At 38.9% G+C, this 22,885-nt stretch overlaps 1 protein-coding gene across 1 annotated transcript in view; it reads left to right on the top strand.

Annotated features, from left to right (window-relative positions):
* Positions 1 to 22,885, top strand: part of cntfr (ciliary neurotrophic factor receptor) — a 168,650-nt gene that overhangs the window by 75,487 nt on the left and 70,278 nt on the right. Inside the window, exon 3 of the mRNA XM_060895780.1 lies at positions 14,197 to 14,430. Within this exon, the coding sequence (XP_060751763.1) occupies positions 14,197 to 14,430 (234 nt within the window). The remainder of the gene's footprint in view (positions 1 to 14,196; positions 14,431 to 22,885) is intronic.

Below are 22,885 nucleotides of genomic sequence, written 5' to 3'. Positions count from 1 at the left end.
AAAATTCAGAGAGGTCATTTTGAAGCAAACACAAGAATAAATGTGTTATTTAGCATCATGTATACTGCAGATTTCTTAACTATGGTTGGTCAGGAGGTGTTAATTAATTTTCTGTAACAGCAGCTCTGAAATTAGAGCCAATTACAATTCAAGTTTGGGATGCAAGATTATATTAGTGTATTTCTTCACTCATGGTTAAGGCTCTGATTTACTGAACAGAAGTTCAAAGTTTCAAGCTTCAGCTCTTCCTAGCTGTCACTGTTGGGCCCTTGAGCAAGGCTTTTAATCATCTTTGTTCCACAGTCACCTCAGTCACCTCAGGATAAATACAAATGCATTTAAATATAAATGTAATATTAATCTTGATCTTTTGTAGAATAATCTTTGTATAATAAACTTTTTGTACTATATTTCTTATGTTCTGTAAAGCTGCTTTGAGACAATGTCCACTGTTAAATACGTTATACAAATAAAACTGAATTGAACTGAATTGTTCTGACCACAACTTTCAAAGCAGGGATATTTAAAGAGCAAAATTTCCCATTGTTGAAATGTATACATGTGACAAATTAAGTCTTAATAATAATAATAATAATAATAATAATAATAATAATAATAATAATAATAATAATAATTTATTATTTATTATGAAGTATAATATATAAAATATAAAATATAATATATAAAATATAATATATAATGTATTATTATTATTATTATTATTATTATTATTATTATTATTATTATTATTATTATTATTATTATACTATCAGCTGATTCACAGGTACTTGCCCATTCACTTGTAGATGCTTCACATAAATCTATAAAAACCATATAAATTATAAAAACCATATAAAAACCATATAAATTCCATGCTCTTATGAGACAGAAAGCAATGTTTATTCATTAATATGTTAATTTCTTTAATAATTCATTTTTTCTGGATGCAGATACTTGTATATACAGTATATGTTTCGGTGCTTTGTAATAGTAAGGATTTTGCCATTTTTTCTGGAACATGACAAGCTGCATGAACTATGAACCATGTAACTATAAAACATGACATATTATTTATGAATAAACTGAACATTGGCAGATTATTTGTGAATTGGAGGAATTAAATATTTCAACTTTAAAATAATAAACTTGTTTTTTTTTAATAACATCATGCTCAGGTATGTTTTATCCCTTATTTAGTTCTAGGACTGAAATATCATAATAAAATCTATAAATCAAACGTTATCTTACAATATATTACGAACTGTCACAGTGTTGAGCCGCTGCGGCAGGAAAAGCAGGAGCTGATTTCATTAGATATCAGAGCACTGTATCATTTAATCATATATTAAATACGACCTCATCTCTTATTAAAATCACGTCACTCTTCGTCAGGTTACCACAAAATGCTAATAATATTTCTGTCACACTGTGCTGTATTTTAGTCTATGCTCTGTGATGACATGTGCTTTTAGATTGTATTTGATTAGACGTTGAGGTCGTGGATGGTAAGAGAATCAAAACTGGATATAAAGACATATTTATAGAAATTTACGACACTGTATATATAAGTCATGTTACTTTATATTTTGTCCAGTACTACACATGCTTTCATGGGTTAACTGCCGTTCTGGATCCTTGTGCACATGCATATGGACTAAAAAGCAGCAACAAACCGATAAGACCCATCAGTGGACGGCCGACCGAAATCAGGAGTAATTGTGAGCGTTGTACTGTCTCGTGAAAAGAGCTGGCTGACTGGGTGTGCTTCACTTCAGGGTTTGATTGCAGGTGATAGGAACTTATCTGAAACAGCACAGGCAAGGCTGCTGTTTATCTTCTGAAGAGTATCGATCTGCTCAGATCTTTAAGAGAGAGAGAGAGAGAGAGAGAGAGAGAGAGAGAGAGAGAGAGAGAGAGAGAGAGAGAGAGAGAGAGAGAGAGAGAGAGAGAGATGCCAAAGGCCTAGAACATTCTGGACTTACTGATGTGTTTATGTTTCCCTCTCTCCAGTCCTGCTTCTCTCTGTTTCTCTCCCTTCATCCTCTGTGTCTTCTTCGTCTTTTATTAGTTATTTCTTAAGCTACTATCTTAGGATCGTAGCCCTTTGTGGATTATACAGAACATGTTTTATGAGACTTCCCAGTGCTGCTGTAGAGATACAGAGAAAATCCTCAGACACTGAATGACAATAAAAAGTGCTTAGAAATGAAATTAAAAGATATAAATATTATAAAAAAAAAAAAAGTAGAAACCTCTGATTAGATCCTTGTTGAATTCTTAAATCTGATTGTTCAGAAGGTGCTAATTCAGTTTCTATAACAGCAGCTCTGACAGAGACATTTATTCCTTGAAGGAGTCTCCAGTGTCAGTGCTTTGTATCTGTGAACATGTTTTCATTGACGGAAAAAGTCTTCACGACAGATAACTATGTGGTTTCTGATTTCTCTGGAACGTGACAGGCTACATTTTTTGTCTTTTCAAAAAAAAAAAAAAAAAAGAATATAGAACGCCTAATTTAAGTGATAACAGGAACCCAGAAACCTTTGGCTTTTTGTATAGAATTCATCTATTTATCATAGCTAATAAATGGTTTAAAGCATGACCTACCATTTACTTAATAACATAAACACTATAATCACTGGCAGGTTACTGAGGTGTAAGAGGAATAAAACACTTCAGGCCATGCTGATATTGGTGGACACTCCACTTCGGAGTCATAACAGTTACCCCTCTTTGCGTCAGCCCGTGTTGAAACAGATTGTGCATTACTTTCCAATTGTTTTGTTTCTTACTCATTACATTTTCACTACATTCTTTGCTCCTTTAAAACAAAACAAAGCAGTTCTGCTTCACCGACAGCCACCTTAACTGAAATTTGCACGATTATCATCAGTCATTAAAAAAATCAACACGCCTGCTTTGTTTCACTCCCACTGCCTCTCTTGTGCTCGTCCAATGTTGTCATCGTCTCTCTCCAGGCTTATCAAGCTAAACATATTAAACCGAGCAGGTTGCGATTTGGCAAGGAACACTTTCTATTTCAGAGCTTCATTAATCTGGGGAAGGATGGAAATTTGAATTTAAAAAAAAATCATCTCCTTGAAAGGCATCAAGCGTTGCACCTTGGTCCCAGAGCACCTCACAGAATTAGTTATGCGCGACAGACGTAACCCGAATGCGAGGCTGATGAAAGTGTTCAACTACAATGTCTGTTCTGATGGATTATTGAGGGAAAACGCCACTTGAGGTTTACTGGGAGTGGAGAACGTCTGCAATGAATTTAATTTACAATGCAAGGCAACGGCCAATGAAAAACGGTGCGTAAAAACGGTGTGTAGTTGAGTTGGGGTGTTTCTAATTGGTCTTTGCAGCAAATGGGGGTATGCTGAAATCCGTCCACATGCTGTGAGAGGTCAAAGCCTGTTTATACAGCAAAAACATTCCCCTCCCATTCATGTCTGTATAGCTGCTTGTTCATCGTGACAGAAAACCACACACGGTACCAGTGAACCAGCTGACCCTGGCTCTCACCTCATAGTTCCCGGTCTGTCTCAAACCCCTTTTGATGTATCACGCGCCATGCCTTATGGCCAAAAGAACAGAACATTGCTGAGTAACTCTGTAGAGTCTGTGTTGATAGTTACATAGAGCACCCTCACACATTCCCAGGCTCCAACAGCTGTGGATGACCTTAAGAGCAATCTTTTACCTCAGCATGATGAATACCATGTTTTTCATTCCATACTCTGCCATGTTAATTTATCAACGTGATGCTAGCATTGTGTATACTCAAGGCTTAGTCTGCCGTGTGTGTGCGCTCACAACAGAACAGAGAACCCACAGCAGTAAGACAGAAAGCACGGCCCATTCATCTTCACACCTTTGTATAGAGGCACTGAGAATGTGTGTGTGTCTGAAAGAGAGAGAGTATACAGGTCAGGAAATTCACAGTTGTTAGCATTAACCTTCACTAACCTTCGCTTGAGAAAGGTGACGAAAACCGAGATATACAGCGCCGAGAACTGAAGCAAAGCTATTATGATCCTGTTACCTCTCATTTACAGTTTTGCCTTTGACTGGAGCCATGTGGCCTTGCTTCAGAGGTCACTTGCTATTTTGCAGACTGATAGAAACACGAATGCTGGATGGGAAAATCAGTACACACAATTAGCAGCCATCAAATGAGCTTCGAAGGTCACATTTCATGTCCAGAGATTATGCATAGAGTTTGCGGTGTGTTTGAGTGTTAGCGTACTTACTGAAAGTGGATTAAGTTGCACCTTCTCAAGATGAGATTTTCATAGCTGCATAAACAATGACCTTGTTTAACTCCATCGCTGTATATTGCGTTGGCGTTTGAAATTGAATTTACTATGGAAATAAAGCATATCTTAAGACACATTAAGCAAAGTTCATTATGCTTTAATGCCACCATAAATGCCAGAGATATATATTGAGTCATAATATCAGCACAATTACTGTACATGATCTAACACTTATTTTTGTATGTCTGGCAGGGCTAATAAATCTACTGAAGGAGTTTCCTCTATAGACTGGTGAATGATGTGTGTTTGCGCTATGCAAGAAGGAGTAAATAATGAACTGAACTGAAGTGAACTGAACACTTGTCTCTAACAACTTATGTCTGCACTTAGTTTTCATTTCCTGTGCAGACTAGATTTTGAGTTGTGGCCTCCAAAAACAGAGTTTTGCCCTTCTGTGGAGATTATTGTTGAGAAACCATATGTTCAAATAAAGACTGAACTTCCTAAACTTGTTATTTCTCCTGCTCTGGCAAAGATAGTACGGCTAACATGACTATAGAGCCGTACCATTTCTCCTGCTCTGGCAAAGATAGTACGGCTAACATGACTATAGAGCCGTACCATTTCTCCTGCTCTGGCAAAGATAGTACGGCTAACATGACTATAGAGCCGTACCACATTAATTACCGATCTATTACACAGTGATATTTAACACTATCGTTGTTTTACTTGGGAAAAGATCAAGACAATTTGGATGAAGCTTTGTGGTGCATTCGTAGAGTGTTTTTAGTATAAACCAAGTCCTTCTAACAGGGAACACTGTAGAGGTAATAATAGTTCCACTCTGTTTGTACCTCAGTTCACCACAAATTCACCCAATGGGGAAGATTCCTCACTTGAAACCAGCATACAACCACATGCCCATCCAGTAGCCATAGCAATAACACGAATCCACAAATTCAGACAAGCCAAGATGCATCTATGTCAGTAGGGTTCTGTAAGGTAACATCCATTAGAAAAATGGCAGCTCTGCACAATCGACCTCTTCTCTGTCTCCCTGTATTGTCAGAACCTTCATCAATGGAAACCTCCTCCCACAGAGATGCAAAACCCACCCCCACCCCCCTTCCAGCCTCCCCGATTGTTTTCTCCCAGGGATCCATTATTGCAACGACACACACAATGCAGTCCGCCCATTTCCTGACTGGAGTTAGATTAGCATTGAGTGCAAGGAAAACAAGGCCTGCACGCTATTCTGGGTGGAATGCGACAGACTTTGTGAGTAGCATGCCACCCATGAGACTAGAGAACAAGACCCTAAGCAGGGCAATCACACTGGGATTACCCGGAGGTAATCAGAAATTCGCTGAAGTTGCAAGAGATTTTGGCTGTCTTGCAATTTTGGGCACCAACCATGGGGAGTTGCTGAAAAAAAGAATTATAGAGAAGAGTACATGAAAGATGTAGACAACTTAGACTAGACGACACTTTAAGTCAGAGCGATTGCAGGGAGGAAAGATATCAAGGAATATGAGATAACAGAGAGACATAGCAGAATTCTGGATAGGGTTAAAGCCAGTGGAGCAGAACTCAGAAGCCTCCTCTCGCCTTTCCTGTCTAATGTTTCAATGCCTCACTGTAAGTCTATTAGCCATCCTGTGCTAGGTTATTGATAGACGTGGTACAGCAGGCCCAAGGTAAAGTGTTGATAAAGGCCAGAGGAGCATTGACAATCAATACTTCTAATGGCTTTGCATTATAAGTGCATGACTGAGAACATCCTCTTAGTCCTCTATTAGATCTCATATAGCATGGTAAAAATGTTTGGGAAAAAAAATGTTTGGCCTCTCTCTCTTTTGGTGAGTATGGTGCTCTGAGCTAGAACAGAAGCTAACACTGGCCTGTCGCTTGATTCAAGATTTTATGAATATTACCTTATGAATTTCCAGGCTTGAGTAATTCTGTATACAGTATGTTCAAGGTTAAGTGCTTGTTTACATTTCTTTCTGTTACTAAAGCCAAGGTAAGCATTTATAGGATTCCATTTGTGACAAGGATTTACGGGAGTAATTTTCATTGTAGTCAAAGTAAAAATGACCAGGAATTGTCCATTCCTGAACTTTCTAACAATATATTTAATTCCTTATTTTTGCTTTAAGATGTGCCTAGGCCTGACATGATAAATGATCTGTGAACAGAAGGAAATTTATAGACTTTGGCACACTAAACTCTTCTCAATTCACTCGAGTATCCAAATTGGAGATATGTGACAGCAAGCGTACATCTCACTGAGTCATAAAACTCCACACACACAACTTTCCACTCTGTAGCAAACTTCACAAAAGTCCAAAGCATGTCGTTCTTTTTTGCATTGGGATTGATAGGTGGAAAGAATAACAATGGTTGAGCAAATGGAGACAAATTATGGTGCAGGCTGTTGATGTGGCTGTCAAAATAAGAGTAAAAAATGAGAGCTGGGATCGTCTCCTGGACCTTGGGTGAGGAGAGCGGCATGGCAGTTTTAGGCATCGCTGAACTTGACATAAACTACAGGAGTGCTTTATAATGACAACCATGTATGTTTGGGTGATGGGCGCTCAGCCTTGGTGGACATGTGTATAAGTGTGTGCCTTAAAAACTGCCGATGGACACCAGGCAGGTTTTTTTTCCCCAGATGAAGAGATCACAACAACCAAGGGCTATTTACATTCCACTGTCAAACCACGCATATTGTACCTTAACCAAGACAAGGTTTAACACTGGATGGACGTGCAAGTCCATCAAGAGACAGAGCTGTGTGTTTCAGATATACCTGATGTAGAAATGCATATGAATGAGGACATCGTGGGCAACAGAAAAGACTTCTGCATGAACTGCAGTGTAATTCTGTTAGGAATTTCTTTCTAATAATTTTACAAATTGACCATGATTTGCGATTTCCTCACAAGCTTCTTGTTTTAGCCAAGAAAAGAAATACAAGACAGATGAGACTGGGCCAGCAGCTCAAATATTTTATAATCATACACTTCATAACTGAACATTACTGCTGCCAATTTCACATGTTTTACTGACAGAGCTGATAGTACAAACACAAATTATTAAGTAGATCTGTCAGAATACATTGTCTTGGAATCTGAATTTGGATTTTATTAGGCAACTCCAGAAAGCTCACATTCATAAATCATTAAAACTGTGCTTATAAATCTTATGATTCCTTGTCACTATTTCTATAAACATTAATAATAAATAATAAAACTATGTTGCATCATGACGTATGTCTACTGTGTATAATGTCATATATAATACTGCACAAACTTTACAACTAAATATAAAATTCTAAATCAACTTTAAATTAAAAAAACTTTAAATTTAATTTAAAATTATTCATTGGCATTTATAAAACAAAAATAAAAATAATAATAATAATTTTATATATATATATATATATATATATATATATATATATATATATATATATATATTTTATTTTTTTTTTTTTTTAATTATTATTCACAGATCATTATCAGTTGCACACTACACCATATGGCAAGTTATCAAGGAACTATTTCTAGACTATTTCTAGAAATGCTTACAAAGCATCATTAGCCATTTAAAAATAATTAGAAGCGCAGTTTATGATTTACGGATATTGGCTTCATAGAAAGCGTTATCAGAATTCTTCCTTATTCTACGTGTATAGATTTAAGTATAAAAAAAAAAAAGAATTGTCTTTTTTTTATAATAGGTTGTAGATCCAATGCATTTCACTAACTAATGCCATCTTTTTTATTCAGATCATGTTTGAAGTCTATAGAGGCCACGGTGCTTGCTGGCTATCTGTGAACCTTGTACTGACCTCTGCAGTGGCCTGAATCTTACTCATGTACTGTGGACGCACTTTGCTTGGAGTTATAAGGGAAATTTCTTGGCTTAAGGAGTCTCTTCAAATATGAATGAGGAGTCTGGTTAAAAACTGAAACTGAGGTGAAGTGCACTGAGTTTTGACCCCATGTTTATTTGGGGTTTTAATGAAAACTCCTCCACAGCTTTGAAATACAAGTGAGCATTGTGTACAGTTCAACAAGTCGGCAATGGAGTGGTTTGTGCTCTTTCTTACACGCCTCTTGTTTAAGACAAAAAAAAAAACAAAAAAATGAGGCAGATGAGACTGGGCCGGCAGCCCAAATATCTCACAATCACCACAACTTCATAACACAGCATTACTGCTGCCAGTTTAACATGTACCATTGACAATCCTGCTAACACCAGCATCAATCAGATCAGTCAGAATTCATACACTAGGAAGTTTGTACTGCCTTGCCTGGTGACAGTTCTGTTATAATTCAGATTGACTAGATATTGTGTTATTAACAGATATATATCCAGACAGGAATAGGAAGTGGATTAGTTCTATTTGCCAGAAAGTTTTTGAATGGAATCTGGTTGATACTAGAAGTGTGCATTTCCGTGGGATCCCATGGGACATAACATTCATTCATTCATTCATTCATTTTCTACCGCTTATCCGAACTACCTCGGGTCATGGGGAGCCTGTGCGTCTCAGGCGTCATCGGGCATCAAGGCAGGATACACCCTGGACGGAGTCCAACCCATCGCTGGGCACACACACACTCTCATTCACTCACGCAATCACACACTACGGACAATTTTCCAGAGATGCCAATCAACCTACCATGCATGTCTTTGGACCGGGGTAGGAAACAGGAGTACCCGGAGGAAACCCCCGAGGCACGGGGAGAACATGCAAGCTCAAGCTGCACACACAAGGCGGAGGTGGGAATCGAACCCCCAACCCTGGAGGTGTGAGGCGAACGTGCTAACCACTAAGCCACCATGCTCCCCGGGACATAACATATGGGATGTAAATATTTACTATAGCTATAGGAGAGAAGGAAAGACAATGTTTGTTAACCTAAACATGCAGTACACCATGTATTTAGAACATCTTTAGTAATTGCCTGGTCAAGGTTGGAGTGGGTTAATTGGGCTACTAATTTGTGTAGATTTTGGGATATGAACAGAACAGAGAATTATTTAGAAGATACTGTGTAGGTACGAACAACTCCATGAGTGGGATTAATAATTGAAAACAGTTATGAACTTGTGTGATGTTTATTAGCTTGAGGAACCATCAGAGCCAGAATTCACACATCATGCTGACAAAGGTGTGTCATCATGCCATCATCATGATGCCAACTGCAAACACACACACACCTATTGACACATTATGGAAAATGTAGCGATGTCAACCAGCCTGCAACACATGTCTTAGGACTGGGGAGGAAACCTGAAAGAAACCTGGCATAGGTTCATTAAAAATAAAATGAAAAAAAAAAAAACCCTTCAGTTCACAATTTAAATCCATACAGATGTGAACATTTAAAGCACTTGGCATATAAAGATACGGCTAGGGGCATGGTGTTACACACCTAATAATCGTTCGATGAAATTACTCACCCATGACCCTCTTAGCTTCTGAGAACTGGTTTACATTGAGGAGCCCCAATTTTAACAGCGTTTTTGCATCTTAGAACTAATGCACTTACATTATCAAAGGTAGAGACAGCTGCTTAATTAATGCATGAGTTTGAGCTGTTGCTGTTCAACCCTTTTCTAGAACTGGGATCCATTTCATGTGATAGCTGTCTCTGTGTATTAGAGAATTTGCTGTGAGTGTTATGAGGCGCTTTAATCTACAGCATTTCCGATTTGCCTTAGTGTGTGGCCTCACGCTTTCTTTCATTAGCAGACACGGTTGAATTTGCATGCAACCCATTTCATATCCTCTTCCATGGCGTTGAAGTTTCCGTTGAAAATAATGAGCGACTGAGCGTGACTGAGGTTTATCAAAAATCAGTGAGAAGGAAATGAATTTTATTATTTTAAATCATTGCAGAATAACATAAACAGTAAAATGAAAAAGTTTGGTTATGACCTTCGCCTTCAGAGGTCAAGGTGGAGTATAACTTTGCTAGCAATAATTAAGGCACTTGACTCTAAACTGCAGAAAGATGCCATCCATACAGATCCATACAAGTCCATGCTTTGGGCAAATGTGTGAACTAAATGGCCTAAGAGTAAACTGACATTTTGCTATGCTCCCTGCTTGCAGCAGATGGTTGTCGCGGCATTGTACCTGTTCCTGTTAAACGTTTTAAAAGCGTAACTGAGTCACATGTCTCTCTAATACTTGTTAGTTACCCCAGGGAGCTCTAATGAGGTATATCTGATAAGCACACTCTCTTTTAGCTGTTTTGCTGAGACAAGCAGGATGAAATAAGAAGTCCAAGAACTATCCCATCCCTAAGATCTATGTGGTGCATCATGGGAGGTCTGCAAGGGATAGAAAGAGTTTAGAACAGCACCAGGGGCTAAGATTTAGCAAAGGACTCCCCCCTCACAGTCGAGAGCATGAAAATAAATGGTTGGTGTGGCCAAGCCTACATTCCCTAGCTATAGCAGTTAAGCCACCAGTGCTACAGGCGTAGGACAGAAACCTCTGATTTGTGCTGTATTATTCTGATGTTTTTTAATCCGGCTGACTTTTCCTCAGCCTGTAGCATCGTGTGACATTTATTTGTTGGTAAATTTATGCGAATAAGGACAAGGCTCCTTAAGCCTGACTGTCAGATTAGAGCATCTATAAGCTTGTAGATACCATTATTGTTTGTAGAATCATTATAGAATCTTCAGTACAAATGGTGCAGATCTGCAAAATGGTTTCTTAGCCTGATTGTGGGCCAAGCAAATCTATTTGTTTTGTATTATTTACTCTAATCGACCGTTCTATTCAGGGTTTAGTCCCACCTTGCACTCGCTGATGCATCACGACTTAGTGCATAGCACAGATGAATGAATGAGTATTTATTTGTTTTTAGATTTATTTATCTATTAAAATCCACCCCTAAGTTTTTCCCTTGATGTTAAATATAACTATTTCCTATCATCTCCAGTTCCATTTAAGGAAATGAAAGCTCATTATCAGCGATTAACCTGATCAACCAGGTTTTCATTTATAGAGTTGGCTTCTGGCTAGCGGTGCCCCATTTGTATGGCCACTTAGCTGCTTTGTTTTTTGGCTGCATGTTTTCCAACACAGACACAGCTGTTTCTCATCTAGACAAGAGTTCCAGCTGTGGAGCAAATCCCCTGCACAGCTTCCCAGCCCGGCCTGCACATCTCTGCCTCATAAAAAAGTCAGAGATCCTCCACGTGGGTGTGGAGCGGCCTCTATCTCATTTCTCCCCTGAGCCTCTACTAAGCTCCATTGCCAGTTTACGTCTGCAACGTGAAGTGTCAATTTTGCCGCTGCTTTGCATCTCAATTGTGTTTTGTTTTTCTTTCTCTTATTGAAACGGTACTCCATGATTGTCCTTGAAGCTATGTGTTGCACTCGTAGCACATTAGTGTGGACTGGCTAATCTCAGAGGATGTCTACGGTGGATTGTTTGGCTTGTAGAAGAGTGTTTCAAGACAATATACATTATTCAAGTGACAAACACATGATGTGGTTTGGCAGCAGGTTGGAAATGGCATATCATTGTGACGATATGTGCAGGAAAAAAAAACACCCTGGCATCAGATAATCCTGTGACAGATGCACCTTTATAAACTGCATAATGTGGATTAAGCATTCCAGACCATCAAATAGCAGCAGATATGATTTAATGCATCCAGGCTTTGTTTTATCATACTGAGGGGCAAGCGATTAAGTGCCCTATTACTGCCTGTTCAGGATAAGATAAGCAGAGCAGAAAAAAATGCATTTATTTGCACTTTCAATTGTGCCGGCTGCCAAAAGCTGCCTGGCAAACAGGAGAAAAAGGAGACTATCTCTTAATGAGAACCCTCAAAAAGAACAGGCCAGAGGGCAAAGCAATGACTCCAATGCTAAGCGTGTTTTGAAAAGAAGCTATTCACTGGCTTGTTTTAGTCCTCTGTATTTCTCTGAGAGTTCAGTTTTGAGGGCGTACATATTAAATCAACACCTTGGCTTCGAAGAGCATCTTTTTATCCACTGGGTGATTTTGTATGAGCCGCCATCTGTGTTGCATATCTGGAATGTTCTACGTTTAATAAGGGGCAATTCGATCATGTGTTAGATTAGAGCTGTTGTTGCATATGAGCGGATTTTCAATAGATAAAACGCATGAAATGGGTTCAGCGAAGAACTTGCTAGAGAGATTCCACTGTAGACTTTATAAGGTGTTCAGGCGCAACTATCAAGGCTGCTCCTTCAAAAGAGAAGGGGAAAGAAACACAAAGTTTTCAGCTGTAATTTAAACTTTGGGGACTTGGAGATCTAACAACATGGCGGATAGATACAGATAGAAGCCCAGGGTTTCTATTACCGACGTGGAATAATGGTTGCTTTTTAGTCCCCACACACCAACATAAAACCATAAATAGTCAAATAATTAAATAAATAAACAAACAAATAAAGAAAGAAAGAAAGAAAGAAAGAAAGAAAGAAAAGAAATATATCTAAGCAATCTAAGGGGACTCTACATTAGGGATACACTCCTTAAAGGTTTGGATTTCTTTAAACATTTATTTTTGCACTTTTAATATACAAAAAAGTACACTAATGTAGTAGCTGATAATTAGGATAGTCGATATATGCATACGCTGTATAATTGCCAGGCGTCGGTGGAGGAGGCGGATGCAAGTGCAGGTAATTTTTTAGTGGAAAGTATGAACAAAACAAACAAAGGGTGAACACAAGAGCCGTCAACATGAACTATGGGTATGAGGCACGGCACATAAGCGATTACATGCACAATATCAGCACTGAAAGCTTGACAACTTAACATTTCAGTTCTTAAAATGAATTAAGTAAAACAATAGCAGATATAATGGGTTCACACAGTAACAACAGAAAACATGCCACAGTTAAAGGGATGAACGCATGATAAGACGTTGCAAACAAACAGCAAAACACATAAGGTATAAATACACAAACTGATTGAGGGGAAACTAGGAACAGGCGCACACAATCAGGAAAAAAATGAATCAGTCCCAGGATCCAGGCAGAGACAGAATCAAAACATAATCTAAAATAAATACAGACAACAATTTTTTTTTTTTTTTTTATTTTATTTATTTTTTTTTTTTTTATCATATTATAATGTTCTTATGAAGCTGTTTTGGTATGCAGAATATATGTACAGTATTTTTACCAAAATTATTTAAACATAAATCTTGAACATTTATGTGTAGGTTATTTAATGCTAGCAATTTTTAAAATAATTATTTGATATTATTATTTTTTATTATATAATTTAATATTTATAATTTTTTTTTAATTATATTTTAAGATTTTTTAATTATTTACTCCAATAATTATGGAGCTGAGTCCTGGATTTAAAGCAGCACATTTTTTTCATCCTTTTCGTTTTTTAAGCCATCACAGACTGCGTCAAATTCTAATCTGCGGTTCATCCAGAGTACAGGATTACAGTGACTGTGCTAAAGAAATTTGCTACTTACTAAAAAATGCTACTTTTTTTTTTAATAAACTTTCTTTCTAAATGCAAAATGTAAACGTAAAAAAGCCATTCGTATGTTGATCAAAGTTTCTTCTTGAACATAAGGAAAAATGTGATTCCTGGACTTTTGGGAAATCACATTGCACCCATGGCTCTTTTTGGAGGTAAACAGAGTGCAATAATGAATATTCCTTTGCGTTCTTGACTCTGAAACAAATGAGGTATTTAAACAGATTATCAGATATCGAGAAATATGAGAACTTCATTCAGTATTCATAATTTTCACACAAAGGAAAAGACTGAAGTTTCAAACGGTCAGGTGTTTTAGTCTGTCTTGATATATTTGACCTGCTGACATTGAATGGATGCATGACATGTTACTTCTTAACACATATTACAGTATGTTCTGCTCTTTCACTCAGGAGGCAGGATTCAGTATGGGAGGATCGACAGCAATGTGACAATGCAGTGTGGCTCTCTGGACAATGATGCCTCAGTGACGTGGAAGGTGAACGGGACAGATGTGAAGGCCAAGCGGAGGGAGGAAGGGCCACGACTTATCCTCTTGGAGGTGGACATGAGTAGCAACGGCCTTTACAGCTGTTTCCAGAATCCTGACGGCCAAAGGCGAGACCAGATCACGTTTCGCATCGGACGTGAGTTTAATCGTTGTTTTTCTATTTTCTTTCCGTCCTTCACTTTCTCATGAGTTCTTTTTTATTTAGAATTTTCTCTGCTCTTCCTCATCCATCTCTCATTCTTTGCCATTCTTCACTCTGCCTGTTTCCCCGACTCCTTCTTGATAGTTTGACCCCATGCACTGTTTACTGAAACTCTTTATTCCCTAAACAAGCCCATCATTGCTTACAGCTTTTACCAGCTTGTGCTATAAAGACGTGAACTTCTTTCAAACCCCATCTTTAAAGCAAGGTCTTTTATTAATAATCATAAACATCATCATCCATCATCCCTTCCTCTGTCCTCTGCCCCCCTCCATCCTCCCCAGCCTTCCCTACTTGATTCATGGGCTGTGTTTGGGTCTTCTCTAAGTGGTTATGGGGCGTGGTGTCATCTTGGACATTAAGCCCCTTCCAGATGTTGCTGTTAAAAAATGCCGCTGTGCTGAACGGGGTCATTGGCAGGCCATTGGATAAGGCAGGAGGTTCCTACAACCCTTTTCACCAATCTTGAATGATGAGCAATAGCCGTCTCCATCCCAAACTGCAAACACATACGTGATTCTTCTTGGAATGTGTACACAGTGTAATGGAATGCTATCTTATTTGGCCTAAAAGACAAATTAACCCCAGGTCAGTTAAGGCTTAACACTTGCAAACATCACGAACACAGGTGGCTCTGCGAGCGGGGTTTTTTTTTCAAGGAATTTCTTTTCACTCCTGAACAACTGGGAGCAAATTAGCATGAATGGCCACATGGTGCTTAGCACTTTAATCAATAAATGTGACTAGATGCTACCCATAATGCTCTCTGACAGCAATTACATTTACTAATTAAATTACAGAAATTGGAAAAACCAAAATGAGACAAGCCTGCTTATGATTGTGCAGAGAAGAATGAGCTTTCTCAGCTGTGTATGTCTTTACAGGCTTTTGAAAATCCCAGAATGTAATATCACTGAAAACATGAGATTAATAGGCTCAGCATGGGCCGTGGCATCTAAAATAATCACTTTCTTACTCTTTATCTACTTTTATTGGTACGTACTAGCTTGGATTCATGCACAAAAACGTTTTTCTCTAATCTTGCCTTCCTTGTTAGTTGACTTTGGCTTCTCCATTTAACAATCACTGTCAAATCTCAACAAAAGGCAGCCATTTGCAATGTTCTCTGTTTTCTAAAGGTCTGGTTCTGGTACAGCTATTCATACTTGAGTGCTAGAGGAAAAAAATTAATCCATTGCTTTGGTATCATTCATATAAAGCGGGATAGGCTCCTCGGTATGCGTGTTAACTTCCAGGACTGTCACTAAAAATCAATCCGTAGATTCAAGGGAAAAAACAAGATCTATCTGGCTTCGAGAATTCCCATGTTTCCGAAAGTTTTCCGTTCCATCTCTTTAAATCAGGCTCCACTTTAGAGGCTTGGTATACAAAACCCAGATTTGTGCCCTTATAATTACCATGTCTAAGATTAAAATCAGACATGATAGGCAGCAATGGTTTTCATTATTGCGTATGTAACTTTTTAGCGACTGTGACGTGTTTTTACTTGTACTGTAATGGACCTTGAGAGAAAATTCTAGAAAGATTTTCAACTAAAAATGGACTTTTGGTTAGAATCTTAATTTAGACAAAATAATAATAATAAAAAATGTAACCATTAGTGATGAGTTCTCACTCACTCTCTCTCACTCACTCATTTTCTACCGCTTATCCAAACTACCTCGAACTATCTCAGGCGTCATCGGGCATCAAGGCAGGATACACCATGGACGGAGTGCCAACCCATCGCAGGGCACACACACACACTCTCATTCACTCACGCAATCACACACTACGGACAATTTTCCAGAGATGCTAATCAACCTACCATGCATGTCTTTGGACCGGGGGAGGAAACCAGAGTACCTGGAGGAAACCCCCAAGGCACGGGGAGAACATGCAAACTCCACACACACAAGGTGGAGGCGGGAATCGAACCCCCAACCCTGGAGGTGTGAGGCGAACATGCTAACCACTAAGCCACCGTGCCCCCCTAGTGATGAGTTCCTGGTTATAAATAAGTCTAAATTTAAAATTTAAGTGTATATGTTGGACTGGTGCTTCATGTTCCTTTTGACTTTTGACTACTACTGATTGATGTAATTGTTGAGAAGAAAGACCTGCAGCTTCATTTGCTTCTCGAACCAGCGGCTTTTACATACAGCGATGTCTTATAACTCTTTGGTGTTTAGTAGTTAAACTTTCATTGATAACTATTCCTGCAAGTTAGACAGTATACAAATTTCAAACCGCAATGTCCTGCCTGCTGTACTTCATCCTCTTTTCTCAAATTCTACCATTAGGCACAGGTTAAAAAATAAATTAAATTTCCAGGCTGAATTGCCATTTAGTTACTAAGCCGTACTTTCACACCAACCTTAGAATAACACACGGTGGAATGGACTTTGGCGGAAACCATTTCTTCCAGAAAGACCATAAAAAGGAAAAAAAAATGCAAAGTTTACTGTTGTAAATTTCCCGTCTCGAGACGCGAAGACAAACAGCATCCTGTTTGCTTTTGCGTCTCATCTTCGCTTTGCCATGGAAAAAAAAAGCCATTAAGAAAGCATGTACCCTAGAGAGAAAGCTGTTATCCACCAAGATGAGGTATCTGGTGTGACTCTGTGCTGTGGTTAGGGCCTGAGGAAGCTGCTTATGTTGTTGTCTTTGACAGTGTGTGTTGGTGTTTGGTTCCTCCGCAGAGTTTGACAAGACGGGACACATGCTGAGCTCACCAGTGCTTTGCTTGTAAATGTCACAAACAATGAAAATGTTATTACTGTTGGTGCTTTAGCGGGAACAAATAATCATATCAAATCAGTTTTTACCAAGTGTGTGTCTTCTCAAAGAACAAAAATGTAAATGAAGCAATGATATAATTAACCTTTATAATTATTGCGATCATCTGTGGTCTACACTTAGGAGCCAGATGTCTTCTGTAATCACTCCACTAATGAGCCACCCATGTAAAATTTAAAGATCTCTTCAGCCTAATATTTTTGAAAACCTACTTCTTCCTACTCTCAAGCAAAACTGCATGTTTTTCCACCGTCAAGCATTCCCATTTTCCCAAAGGTTCATTTCAAACAGCATGACCGATCTTGTGACCTACTCTCCAAATGATTGGCTATGACAGCAAAACCAAAAGTGGCGTTCTTTTATCCTAATCTCTAAAATCCGCACAAAACAACAAAAACGTGTACAAATTGTCCTGTGGGTGAGTTTCCAAAAGTAATGGAGGATTTATTTGTTTGTTTGTTTGTTTTCATAATATACCAGAGATATGGTTTGTGTAGTATTTCTTAGAGAGATACAGTACACTGTATTGCGTATTTAATTGAGGCCAGGCTCGCAACACGGACAGCTTTGTTGAACATGATTGATATTTTGTTTACTGTTCAGATCCACTGGGATTCTGGAGAACGGGTCAGCCAATGTAGCAGACGCTAATTATATCATTTCTGGATGGAAAGAGAATACACTAAGAAGAGATAAAAGCGGACGAAAGCCATCCTGTGAGACAGGGGCCAGATTTTGTTCTTATTAGTCCTTCTCTAGTTTGTTTTTATGGCTTTCATTGCGAGTGTTTGCTTTGCCCTCGGGCACTGGATAATTATTTAAGACAGCCAAATGAAATGGTGTGTCTAGTACTTAAATCTGTGTATGTGTAAAGGCAAAATAACATACAGCTCTTCTATCCTGCCTGTTTCTTGCAAAAGTACCTTTTATAGTGATGATATAAAGTCATATGCAGCGCTGTGTCAGCAGACAGATGATTTAATTGCTCAGTGTAGGCTAATAAAATGTAGTGCGTTTGATGGATTTGGCAACCTTTTCAATGACGGCTGTAAATTTCACCCTGGATATGGAGCAATGGAAACTCCTTTCTTCAATGCTGGACATTTTTTTGGAGCTTTTTTACCTACTGGGATTGAGATAACGCAGGACGAGAGAGAGAAATATAGAGATACGACACTGGTGTCATTTTTTAGCTGCACATTTATGGGGTTCTGCTGTTTTGTCTAATCCTTAGGGAAAAGGAGATGCTGATCTTCAGCTTTAATTTATAAGCTAGTTCCTACAGGATTTCCTCTCTAATCCAGCATTTTCCCTGTCCCATCTGTCCTGCGTAAAAGTTCTCATGAAGAGCGAGAGACGGGGAAAGGGGTGAAACAGAGGGGAAGAGCGGGAGCAGTATATCTGTAAAAGCAGCCAGGCAGTGCGTCTGCAAATTCAAACAAACTCTTAATGTCCTAATCAAAATGAATATCGTTCATGTCAAACTCATCTCCATTTTTAAGATAGATGTTACACTGTAAGAGCAGGAGATCGATAAGTAATTTACATTTCTGTGGTTCATTTCTCTGGGCGTATTCTCTGTGTTTTTCCACAGTGGCATATTAGTTTTGTTATTCTTAAATAGATGATGATGATGATGATGATGATGATGATGATGATGATGGTGGTGGTGGTGGTGGTGGTGGTCTGGGCAGGAATCAACTGACTGGTGGTGGTGGTGGTGGTCTGGGCAGCCGATACAACTGACTGGTGGTAGTGGTGGTGGTCTGGGCAGCAGATACAACTGACTGGTGGTGGTGGTGGTCTGGGCAGGAATCAACTGACTGGTGGTGGTGGTGGTGGTGGTGGTCTGGGCAGCAGATACAACTGACTGGTGGTAGTGGTGGTGGTCTGGGCAGCAGATACAACTGACTGGTGGTGGTGGTGGTGGTCTGGGCAGCGGATACAACTGACTGGTGGTGGTGGTGGTCTGGGCAGCGGATACAACTGACTGGTGGTGGTGGTGGTCTGGGCAGCGGATACAACTGACTGGTGGTGGTGGTGGTCTGGGCAGCGGATACAACTGACTGCTGGTGGTGGTTGTGGTGGTGGTCTGGGCAGCGGATACAACTGACTGGTGGTGGTGGTTGTGGTGGTGGTCTGGGCAGCGGATACAACTGACTGGTGGTGGTGGTTGTGGTGGTGGTCTGGGCAGCAGATACAACTGACTGGTCCTGGTGGTGGTGGTCTGGGCAGCGGATACAACTGACACAACAGCTCTATCACAATTTAATATTCATGTATTGATTTTTGTTCATTGAGATTAGAATTGACATTTGATCAAACGCTGCATCAGATGAATTAAAATATGTGACAGTAGAGACTCAAAAACCTCCTTGATTACAAATAATGGCACGAACATCTAAACTAAGCAACTAAACAGTGGCATCATTCACCTTTTACCAATTCACAATTGTCAGACTGTATCTGACTGTAGAAAGGACATTATTCATAATAACACTCTCCGGTGTTTATAACAGTTTATAATCACACTCTAAAGTGTAAACCAAATGAGGATGAGGTTCCCTTTTGTGTCTGGTTCCCCTCAAGGTTTCTTCCTCTTCCATCTAAGGGAGTTTTTCCTCACCACGGTCACCTCAGTCGCCTCAGGCTTGTTCATTGGTGATAAACACAAACCCCAATATATTTATATTATTAAATATAAGTTTAATATTAATCTTGAACTTTTTTATAATATTAAACTTTGTATAATACCTTTTTTGAGCTATATTTCTGATGTTCTTTAAAGCTGCTTTGAGACAATGTTCGTTCAATCAGATGAGACATTTTGAATGTGATCCCTTATCTCCTTCATACAGCTGAGCAGTTGAGGGTTAAGGACCTTGCTTAAGAGCCCAGCAGTGACATTGGTGGCCCTGGGCTTTGAACTCACAACCTTCTAATCAGCACTCAAACATATTAACCAGCTAATCAGAGCAGAACTTGAGAAGTTCTCTTGACATAATATTTCTTGTCCTGTAGTTAGTAATGGTGCAGTAATGCAGACAAATGCATGTGTGTGTGTGTGTGTGTGTGCCTGTACATAACAAAAGCTGAGCTGATTCATTTACAGAAAACATAACAGTCACTGAAATACATGCCATTTTTTCCTCATGCTCTGCATTGATTAGCTCTGTTATAGTACTTTCACAAGTCCATGGTTCAGTCTCTTTGGGATTATATTATTACTCTCTCCGTAAAATCGTCATAGTCACTGCTGTAGAGAATAATGAGAAGACTCTAAGACACTAAGAAAGGACAAAAAACCCTTAGCTCCTGTCTTAAAAACCAGTCCAACATGTGCATTCATTCAGACCACCTGAAAGTTTCTGTAGTAGAAGCCGGCCGAGAAACGGTAACTCGGATTTAACGATACGCATTACGTAACTTCCTCGTCGTGTGCCATCGCATTGAGCCGCCTCAGATTAACAGCTGCATTCTGATTGGCTGCTTAATCTTGTGTAAAATATTAAGCACAAAAGATTCAGAAGAACCCAATGAGTTGTAATACCAGTATAAATGGAAAGAAGCAGAAAATGTTGAAATCGGGCTTTTGTAGATCCCACATGTAAGTACTTTGGGTAGATGAAAAGAAGCAAAGCAGAACAAAATACAATAGCAAGTTCTCAGGGATGAGCCGGTTTTATTACGAAATAACACGCGCCTATTGCTCTTGGCTTCATTAGAAGTCTGAGTGGTCGGTGCTTATTTTTTTTTTCTCCTTCTTCTTCTTCATTTCCACACTCCAGCATGCGCCTGGTAGATGCAAGAGTTCATATGTTCGGCTTGATGAAAGCATAAAGAAGGCCTGTTGATCTGGGGAGGTTTAACTTCAAAAGACGCACAGCCCACACAGACACACTTATACACACATATATACTGTACACATACACACACACATCCATCACTGACCTTAGGGAAGGGGCCAAGTTTGTTGCTAGTCTCTTAGCTGAACATGTCTGATGTGTTACAGCATCAACAGTATTAGGAAGTGAACATCAGGGAGATTTTGATGATGTCAGAATAAATGTCACAAGTTGAGGCTGGTTTAGATATTTCATAACAGTTTTCAGTGACTGTTAACTTCCAAAGGTGCATAAAAAGTGCTTTAAACGTGTAAAATAGCGATCAATGACCAGACTAACACGTTAACGTCGACTTGGCAGTCCGTCAGTCTTCTCAGCCGAGGCTCCTAGTAATGCGCTGTATTTGTTATAGTTGAAATGTACGTTATGTTATTTTCAGTTGTTTCCTTCCCTTTAGGATCTATTTTGTCTGTGGTTGGATCCCAAAATATAGTTGGTTCACTGTGCACTTTAGAGGACGCTACCTTATTATACTCTGAGTGAATTTATAGTCAAATCTAAGATGCTGTGTTTGAGGAGATTAAAATAAAATAGAATAAATCAAAACCCATGTATGTGAGGGCAAGTCGAAATATGATGGTTTAATGTAGGTGAAAAATAAGAATTAAAAAAAGCAGAAACCGTTTATAATTTCTTTCGTTTTGTCTTTTCTTTTTCTCCAATTGAACTTTTATGTAAATGCTACTGCAAAAGTATTGCGTGAGTGAATGTGTGTGTGTGTGTGCCCTGCAATGGGTTGGCACTCCGTCCAGGGTGTATCCTGCCTTGATGCCCGATGGCGCCTGAGATAGGCACAGGCTCCCCGTGACCCGAGGTAGTTCGGATAAGCGGTAGAAAATGAGTGAGTGAGTGAGTGAGTAAGTGAGTACTGCTAAAGTTTTCAACTCCTGAACAGAATTAATGAATAAATTGTTAATGTTCATTAATTTAAATACTAAATGTTACATCATTATGTAATCTTTTTTTTTTTACACACAAAAAGTTTCTCTTAGGAATCCCACCCAAGAATAATTGCAGAATAATTTATACACCGATTGTCCGCTACTTTAACCTTATTAATTTTAGTTTTGAACTATTTATATCTTCAGCGCTACTTTCACATGTTTTTACTCTGCTTGTTAGTTATGCATCAGAACGCATTAGCATTCAGACTAGACATATGACTGTAAGCGTCGCTGACCACATCTGCACATGGTTTTAGTGATCACAGCTGTACTTAATGCTGTCCACTTGTGATGGGATCACCCCAGATGGCTGTTAGTACCAGTTCTGAAAAAGATCTGATTTCACATTCAGCACTGCATCTGAAGTGCTGATATATTTTTTTTTTATTCAGCTACCACTGTGCTGTTCTGATGTACTCTTTAAGACTGTGGCTTACTGCCACTGCTTGTCTTTTTAATTAATCCTACCAAAGCGCTGAGGCACTTCTGTGTAAATCTCTGTGGGCTGACAGCAGAGTCAGGTCTTTGCAAAAAAAAAAAAAAAAAAAAAAAGACACCTCACTAGAAACAACATGAAAGGCAGCATGTAGGTCCTGCTTTCTATACTACATTGCTTTTAAGGATTTGTGCCGCTCCAGTGTGATGAGATACAGCACTGTCTGATGCTTAATTCTGATCGATCGGGTGTTGGTTTACTTTTTTAACAGTAGCAACGTAGGTTCAATATATAAACAGCGTAAT

This window comes from Tachysurus vachellii, chromosome 20 (assembly GCF_030014155.1).
Source record: "Tachysurus vachellii isolate PV-2020 chromosome 20, HZAU_Pvac_v1, whole genome shotgun sequence".
NCBI classification, from domain to species: Eukaryota; Metazoa; Chordata; class Actinopteri; order Siluriformes; family Bagridae; genus Tachysurus; species Tachysurus vachellii.
The sequence above is the reverse complement of the archived record's forward strand: the minus strand, read 5'-3'. Positions and strand labels throughout refer to the sequence as shown.